The 9,193-nt window shown below is 36.1% G+C and overlaps 1 protein-coding gene across 1 annotated transcript; it reads right to left on the reverse strand.

Moving 5' to 3' along the window:
* Positions 1–1,654: 1,654 nt before the first annotated feature.
* LOC113669120 (uncharacterized) lies at positions 1,655–8,820 on the reverse strand. The gene is made up of 9 exons (XM_027185115.2): positions 8,344–8,820; positions 7,625–7,846; positions 7,008–7,208; positions 6,256–6,634; positions 5,232–5,750; positions 4,615–4,700; positions 3,818–3,882; positions 3,499–3,617; positions 1,655–2,849 (listed from the first exon to the last, which is right to left on the reverse strand). Exons 1-9 carry the CDS (start codon positions 8,531–8,533, stop codon positions 2,792–2,794), a joined length of 1,839 nt encoding a protein of 612 aa, XP_027040916.2. The 5' UTR covers positions 8,534–8,820; the 3' UTR covers positions 1,655–2,791.
* Positions 8,821–9,193: the final 373 nt, after the last annotated feature.

Below are 9,193 nucleotides of genomic sequence, written 5' to 3' on the forward strand. Positions count from 1 at the left end.
GTAAGTTTTTCTCCTACTACGTAATCCTGAAAAGGAAGGCTCTCTCATGAATCCGTCAATTGCTTGCTGCGTTAGTAGTAAAAAGCTTGTTCGTTTCTTGGTAATATTCAATCGATATAATAAGGAATCAAAACAGAAAAGTATAAATTATTTTAAGCAATGAATGAGTCGATCGTTAAAAGAAATAAGTTGATTTTCGTGATCAATAATTGGGTGATTTCAAGTTCCAAGCACCATACATGAAAGATAAAATAAAATTATTATTAAGGAAAAAACTAAAACGGTATGACAATATGAATACAGTTAACATTTGTTTAGGATTCAGTTTTTATCAACCATAACTAAAGGCGAGAATGTTGATGAAAATATCCAAGCTTACCGAAAAACAGGAAGTATGTCGAACAACCGTTTGAAAGACTTGCAACATGCTTGTTTTATGAAGGTGTTATATCAAATCACCCGAAGTACAATTGCTGAGATCCCTATTGGCCGAGTGACCCTATATTTTTGTGAGGTATTTTTTTCTCTTTCAGTCTTTCCTTCTTTTTTACTTTCTTTCTAATGAGGACATGGTCTCGGCACCTGACAGGAAAAGGAAATTTCTCATGAGAAATCACACCGTGTTAATGCTTATTGACGACTCAATTCAAAGCGAGTCTATCCTTTATTCTTGCAAAAGCTAGCGGAAATTTCTGGCTGTAAGGTTGATCAAATCATCGGTAACACATTCATGTGTAAATTTTCGATCCACGTTTTAAATCTGATCTGGATGTACGCCAGTATCCTAGTTTTTTTTTATGACCAAGCCAGGTAATTAGAAAAACACGGCTTGATTTTTATCGTACGAACCTTCGAATAAACACTAAAGTACAAAGCATTACGATAAGCCAAAAAAAAAAAAATCAACCAAAAAAAAATAGATTAATCGTTTAAGCAGCTAGTCAAACTGAGCTGATCAAATACGGCTATTTTTTATCCTTCGTTCCAACGATCGTTCGATCAAAAAACCTCTTACTTTTAAATTCAAGTTCCCAGGATATGATCATTTTTTTACTTGCAGGAAATCAGTACGAAAGAGTGTTCTGATTCTGAATAAAAAGTCGTATTAATCGGACATAGGAAATCGCGGATGCACATCGATAAGCATGGAAATTTTCTAAATTAGCTTAAAACGATTATTTGGTGAAAGTTGGTTGAGTTCGATTCCACTCCCTCTATTCGCCTACTTTTGATTTCGTTTCAACTGAGCCAAAATTCGAAGTGCATCCTCACTCCCTGTGGTAGACTGACCAGAGTTTTCGATAAAAGGCGCTCTATCGCCACCTGTAAGATTCCTACCGCCGTCTGTTTAGCAAGCAAGTAGGCTCTGGTTTCGAGGTTGTGGCTTAATGCCCCTTTTCCTAGGAGAGCCGCCCATTACACCATCGGTAGCTGCTCATGGAAAACGTTACTGAAACTCCTGAAACCGATAAACAACGGTTTGAAGTAGAACGTTTGTCTCGATTCAGATTTTCTCGATATGTAAATGATGTACCGTGACAACGTCGCATTCGCAAATATTCTAAAATTGTATCTATGTTGAATATAAAACCAAGGTTAAAGTGCTCGTAGAAAAAAATCTTAACTCCGAAAAGGCACAGTGAAGTAGTGAGCCTTTTTCATAAATATTTTATTTAACGACAATAATCTCACCCGTTATCTATCTAAGCTTTACAATATCTAGTCAAAGACAGTCGAATGACGATTAAAATAGCGCTGAAAGGCTAAGCTAACATTATAGTATTACTATCACTGCAATGATAATAATAATACAATAATAATAATACACGTAATAATGATAATCATCATCATCGTTATCATCAAAATTGTTATAAATATAATTACAAATGTTATTATTATTATTATTATTATTATTATTATTATTGTACTGCCATATTAGTTATCATCATTATTGCCCCCGCAGGGTTTTTTTGCCCCCGCAGGGTTTTTGGCCCCAGAGGGCCAAAAACCCGAGGAGGCACCTTAGGACTCCCCGTGTAATATAGAGGAAGACTGGAGAAGAGAGAATGTGGGTATTTTTGGTAGATCATAACCAGAAAAAATCTCGATTTGATCGCTTGCACGGCCGCAAGGTATCAACGTTTTTCCCGCAAATGGTCATGGGCTGCCAGTAAAAAGACACGCGCGCGAGGACTTACTACTACTAGGTACTGTAGGGTGGGGGCAACTCTAGTGAGAACTATAACTAGTTAAGAATATAGGTCATAGCTTGAGCCAGTTGTGAGCAGAAAACTTCAAACGGGCATCAGACCACAGGCCATAACCCAGAATTCCTTGCCCCCGTCGACAGCCCTATCCAGTAAAATGTTACTATTTCGTCACAGACTGAAAAATTCAGCTGCTCTTTGAACTTCTGATCTCATATAAGAAGGGAAGATTAATATTTTTATATCCAATGTATCCCCTGCCTGCTAGCGTAAAATATAGGTTTATTACGCATGAAACAGTAAAATATATATTATAGGAAATCAACTATTAAATAACTCGATGGTTGAAATAAATTATCATTATATTCACCACTCATTTACTTACAAACCTTTTTAGGCAGTCAGAAAAATTCTACAAATAACAGTCTACAAAACCAAACATTCGCAATCGGAAACTTTTCTTAACAAGGAACTGCATGGGAACGAGTTGATTGCGTGAAATCTTCGGTGTTTGGCGTGACTTCAAACCACGGATGTTTCCATCTTAATTGATTCGATGTTGTATCATCTTTGGTTTCTTTATCTCAAGTCGAATCAAAGTGAACAGGAGGCTCATATGAGTGCAGCATTTGCGTCACAGATCTAGAGGTCAGCAACAAAAAACAGTCGAGAATAACTAGAGAAGAGAAACTGTGATAATTAAAATATAAAGGTGGCCGGATAAGCAGGAGTTTCTAGGTTTCAACTGAAAAGCAACAGCTTCAGTTATAACTATACACGTAAAAAACAACAGACCGTAGAATTCTGTCTTTTTAACAGACCAAACCTAGCTCTGCATCTATTTCTTGCAATCAAAGGTTACCTTAATTTTCAGTTTTTCTTTATCTGAGGGATTCAGTTACAACTGTTTTGTTCAGTTGTACATAACTTGATTTCCTGTTAACGTTGGAATACCCATTCCTCTCCTCACGATTTTCAAGTAATCAGAAAAGTTATGTGAAATTAGATCATTTTCTAAATAAAAAAGTAAAGATCTGCATGAATCATTTGCATACCACCTCAAACGCAAAGGAGAATGTGAACTACGGCAAGAGGGGATGTACACTCTAGATCATATTAGTGAAAGGCCGTTTAATGGTCCCCGAAGCATGAACTCAAAATCAAGTTGTACTAGGCCTTGTTTGTTTAATTACAGTGTTTCCCTGTCTGATATGTGTTGGCTGTGGCTTTTTCCCTGCATGAAATTGTGCTAATGTCTCTGAGTAGGGTCTTGGTATTTGATAACTCTCACCTTTTAGAGCACAGTTGAACAACCAGGGTGACAGACTTCAATTTATCTTTTGTGAATCTTTTTCTCCTAGTGTCCAGTTGATAACAGCCACAAAAAGACTTATCCTCTTCTATCCATTCCTGAAAGTACATCAATAAAGGAGACATAGTTTTCTTAGAGAGTATGGAATAACTCCTTCATTGCAATTGCCAAATAAATAAGTAAATAAAAACCAGTCATGGCAAAGATGACATGCTCAATAAAAATATAATTAAGGATGAAAGGATTTCAGAGTGGTAAAAAATTTTGTGATGGTAGAGAAACAAAAATATTTATTTACCAGGTTGTTGAAGTGACCTGAAATTCCATACTTTTCCTCTGGAATATATTGTAAAGGGTTAAATTCTGGAAACAAATCACATAGAAATAAATTACTTAAGATTGAAGATATCATACAGTATTTTTAAGAATACTTAATATGCCACTCAGTTTAAAATGATAAACCCGACTTGGGAACAGACAGTTAAATAAGAAAATATTTCACCAATGGTTGTATGATTAATACATAGTAACAACTGATAGTGTTAATATCCTCATTATGATAAAATGATTATCCTTCACAAACAAATGATATAGGGATAAATATTTTGATATCAATCCATTTATTTAGTATAAATTTTTTTCTTCTCTTGAATGAAACATTAAAACTAAGATGATGTAATATCTCTTAGAAGATCACTAACTGGAAACAACTGTAAATGTCAAATAATCGTTAACAGATGAAAAGAGCCAAAAATGAATAAGCAACATTTCACTCTCAAGATTTCAATATCAACTCTTCTAACTGAAGTCCTTACTCTCTGCCATATGATTCTCTTTCTGGTGGCCAGACCATATATATACTCTCTCATCAAAGTTTTCTTTTCTTATCATCACCTTTCTGCTTGACAGTGTGGTGATAATTTTGTAGGACATTACTTTTTGGTTACTCCATGGAGAGAAAGAGATAGTGAGATCTTAAAAGACTTTTCACTGTGACCTGACTATTATTAGATGACTATGTTTCACAGTGACATTATTCATCATATTCAGCTCCCTTGATTTGGTAATTAAAAAACTGAAGAGGTTAAAAATTACCAGCTGAGCAATCAAAGTTGTGTGATGATGGAGAAGGAGATTCACTGTCAGCCCATTCTTCTTGGGTTGATTCATGGCTTGGGTTTCTAAAATTAAAGAATTAAATGTAGGTTTTTATTGAAACTAAGAAAAACACTTTTTCATATGCTCATTGTATATCCACAGTGAAGGAAACTTTTTCAAATTGCCATCACAAACCCTAGTGGGTTAATACCATTGTGAGTTAAGATCAGAGTAATAAGCTTTTTTCCTGCCTGGTTTCTGCCTTTTAATGATTGAGATAAGTAATAATTCATTACCATCAACCCATACCAATTTTGAAAGACATCTCTTATGTGACTAATCCTGAGTAGAGTAAGTGCTCGTTGTTCCAAGGAACAAATGTTCAAGCATATCACCCTTTTACCCATATGTCTTGCAAGTATCACCAAAAAAATTTATTTTGCCCAAAAACACATTTACCGGTAACTTTTTAAAGATTTCTACTGCAGTGAATATCCTTGTTAAAGATGTACCTTGTGCTAAACTGTTGTACTGTTAAAAAGGTCAGGCATTATTTTTGGTACATTTTATGTTATGAAAGGCGGTACTTTCAAGTTACCTACTATTTTTTTTACCTGTAAGAACTCAATGATCTGCCTTCTGTGGCAAAGGTCACTGTCACCTCTGATCCATTTTTTATGCCAAGGTCTAAGAGCTCTTTCAGACCTGTGCTGTCTTGAATCTCTTCATCATTGACCCTTAGCAAGGCACCAGAGGTTGGTATATTGAGATCTCTCATGAGTTCATCTACAGTTGCAAACTGGGAGACTCTAACTCTCTTTGCTTCCTCACTGGGGAGGTGCACAGTCACATTTATGCGTACATCACGAGCTTTTATGGCCTTTAAAACTGGCTTTCGTGATTGTAAGAAGATTTTGGTCAGGGGGCCTCTCCTTGCAATATGTTTCTCATCTAGCAGAAAGGAAAGGTCTTTGACATTCATCTTTGAAGCTACTGTTCCTCTCACTGACTCGATGGAATCATGATGAGGATCAACCCAAAGAGTAAAGGGATCCCTGAAACTGGACTCTATCAATATTGGCTCCTCACAGGTAAGGACTTCAATAATGTCACCATTCTTTAAAGAGTAAGATCTACAAAGAACAAGAAAGAGGATATCACCATTATCATCATTAAGTGTATTTCCAATCTACTATTGCAGGAAACAGGCTAAATAGTGTTAAAATAAAACTAAATTTATCTTTTGGAAAGTTACTTTTAGGAAACAACAATTGTGACTGTGTACACTTATGTATACTTAATAGGCCATTTTACGGTTGTGTACTGAGTTGCCAAGCCTTTGATTTGGAGTGAGGCTGAAGTTGACAATGTTGTGATAAAAATCAGTATCTAGTTAGCATGATAACAAAGTAATTTACATTTGCAAAGCAGTAAGGTTTGTATCATAATAGGTCACCCTTAACCTCACTCCTGTTCAAAGGCTTGGCAACCCAGCACGCAACTGTGAAATGAACCATTTACTCCCCCAATCAGGCTTTAATTTGAGGGCCAATTATTCTCATCATTGTCATTATTATTTTATTCATTGTTCTTTTTTTCTTTCCCATTAAAAGTTTAATCATTGAAATTTACAATTACCTTATGAACTGCCATTCATCAAGAACTTCTCCACCTTTAATCAAACAAGTTATAAACCCGAGCTGGTCCCACAGTGTTCGGTTCATCTCCTCTCTGAGATCCTTGACAGTTGCCAACTTGAAATCAGTCAACAATACTTCGTGTCTTTTCTGCAATCGTGAATGCTTAGCAATTAGCACCATTGCCTCAGGCTTAAATTCCAATTCTATTTTCCCATTTGAATCAAGCATCCCATACTCAGTTTCATTTGGCTTGCTAAAATATTTTAGCTTGCCACTCTCCCAAGAAGAACCTTCAATGACCAGTGGATATAACTGCTGAGCTTCAAGAGTCCAAACGCCAAGGAACTTGCCACTAAATGTAACATCCACCTCCACAGCTTCAAAAAACATAGAAACAATTCAATTAAGTATTCATCTAAATCATGACCACAAAAGTATAAATTATCATTCAAAATGACACTATGTTGAGAAAATTGCTTCTTCTCTCCTGCTGCATAGTTGTACACTTGTTTGTAAGCTGTTTTAGAAGATAAATCAATTTTGTAATGCAGTCAGGTAATAATTCTAGTTAAAGTCATCACCTTACAATTCAATTACTAACTGTCACTCAACCTAAAAAAAAAAAGATTTCATATTACAAACTTGCTCCCTACTGTATGATTTAACTGAAAATAATGTGGACTGATATGGCATTTAACACAATGTGAGTGAATGCTAATTGTTTAACGGCCCATTTGTACAATAACTCACCATAATAATTGTTATTTTGTACTTTAATATGAAATGCAGCTCCATTTTCCATCTCAACTAGGCCCATCTCAGGTGTACTTTCACAGAGACTTCCATTACTGACCAGCACTGAATAACCTGCCCTACTGTAACAGTTGGAAAGAGCAGACAAGTTTTCTGTTGGTTGTGAGGGTGGATCAATTCTCTCATTGGGCACCAATTCTGCAAATGGAATAAACAATGATAACAATAGTTATTTCCATAACCATATCATATTTTTACACCTTAAATTTAATATCCTGAAATATGTTGTAAATTAAGTGTTTGAAAAAGCTGACAGTCAGCAATTTTTTTGTAGTCCTAGTCAGGAGGCCATGTTGTATTCTCCTTTCCTTGTCATGGTTTATCATAATTCAAATTGAACAAGGTTTTCTTATACTGAGAGAAAATTATGTAAATTGTCAACCAGTGGACCTGAGGTCCTGAGATGAAGTGCAGTCTCCTTAGACTCCTTAGCCTTAACACCCTCAAACCCATTGTTCTTCAAGGCGCCATTCTTGCTGCCTTGTTCCTTAAGCTTAGTATCAGATTCATTTCAATTCATTGTTTGGCTTCTAGCTTGAGCTTGAATTGCTTACCATGGCCAGTCCCTAGAGAGAATGAAGTGGGTTCCGCCATAGTTTCAACAGTACGTTGCTGGGGACCCCTAGATGCTAAGATTTTAGCCTTCTCTGTAATCTGACAGAGCACGGTTCCCTCTGATGATCCCCGTTTGTTTGCTGCTTGGATGTTTTCCTCAGTCTGTTCCACTTGAAACTCACCTTTCTCACAGGAGTTTGTTGGTTTTGAACTCTCTTGCTCTAAGGAAAAAGTGAAGCACCAGTTTTCATGGGGAAGAAGTCTCAATAGATGAAGTATTACGAAGTTTCCGCACAGCCCCATACTATTGTAAAACAAATCTGTTTTCCCAATGGAAATGTATTGTTTTTTTCATTGTTTTCTTTATTCAAGAACTGAATGCATAATGTAGTATGGGGTTGTGCAGAAATTTTACCTTTAAAAATTTAAAACTTTTCATCCCACTGAATCCTTTTGTTTGTGGCGTTACGACATATACTAATCAGATCAATAATAGTTTTAAAACCAGGATAAACATTATTCCAAATAATTTCAAGGCTGCGACTCACGATAAAAGAAAAATCAGATTTCTAAGGAAAAAAAGCATATAAGCAAATTAAGCGTAACCTACGATCGACAACTTGGAAAGATTTCGATTTTCTTAGTGATGAAGTACTTCAGGTTATAAAACTAGTAAGATCACAGGGTGAAACTGATACAAGCGCCGTTTTTGTCAAACCTAAATTGACTGAAGTGACGATACTTTCACTTTCGATCCCATCAAAGTGCTCCAGAATTTGAGCATCAGTCTTTACGCAGTTCTTCTCAGCCTCGTAGTTTCTTAACGACAGCTCTAGTTTTTCGGTTTCGCAGGAACTAAGTTCATCGTTAAGGGGGAAAGGAAGAATATCGCTTTCTAGCTGATCCATACTGCTTCCGGGATGTATCAGAGCAAATCGTGAAGACGAGCTTCTTGACTCGATCAACCACCCAGCTATCCAAACGAAGCTGTAACGTACAGGTCAGGGCAGACAAACTGAGTTCCTTGATTGAAACCGGGTCATTTTTAACAGCTATTAGAGCTGTCACTGTCTACATTTAGCAAATATTTCCAAGCTCCGGAAAAAAAAGGGCATTCCCCAGGCAGGAAATAGCAGGAAGAAGCACCAATGGTACCCAGGCTTTTATCAGTTTTGAGAAACGGAAGGAAAAGTCTAGAGGACAACAAAGTGAGAGTTTTTCTTCTACGAAAACAATGCCTTTAAAATCGTCCGATCGATTTTGGAAAAATCATACCAATCTAGATGTTGTGAATGAACAATAATGATAACAATAATTAAAAATACCATTAAATATTAACACTTCGAAAATTTCCCCCTCTGCGGTCTCCGTCACAAAAACCGGAACTAACAGTAGAACCGGATATAAACTAGGTAGGTAAGTATTTACAATTTACTTGCATTGGGTACATAATTACAGCCTAAGACTGTAATAAATTATCTCTTAATTTCTACTTTAGTCTTCCTTTCGGCCCTATGAAATACTAAATTACAATCACACAAAAATATAAAACTAGTTAATAATTTGCA

The sequence above is a fragment of the Pocillopora damicornis genome, chromosome 10 (genome assembly GCF_964200805.1).
Source record: "Pocillopora damicornis chromosome 10, jaPocDami1.2, whole genome shotgun sequence".
NCBI lineage: Eukaryota > Metazoa > Cnidaria > Anthozoa > Scleractinia > Pocilloporidae > Pocillopora > Pocillopora damicornis.

Coding starts and splice junctions, on each gene's coding strand:
- LOC113669120 (XM_027185115.2), bottom strand. CDS start 8,533: ATGGATCAGCTAGAAAGCGATATTCTTCCTTTCCCCCTTAACGATGAA. Junction 6,635..7,007: donor ACAAAATAACAATTATTATG/GTGAGTTATTGT, acceptor TGTTTTTTGAAG/CTGTGGAGGTGGATGTTACA. Junction 5,751..6,255: donor GATGAATGGCAGTTCATAAG/GTAATTGTAAAT, acceptor TGTTCTTTGTAG/ATCTTACTCTTTAAAGAATG.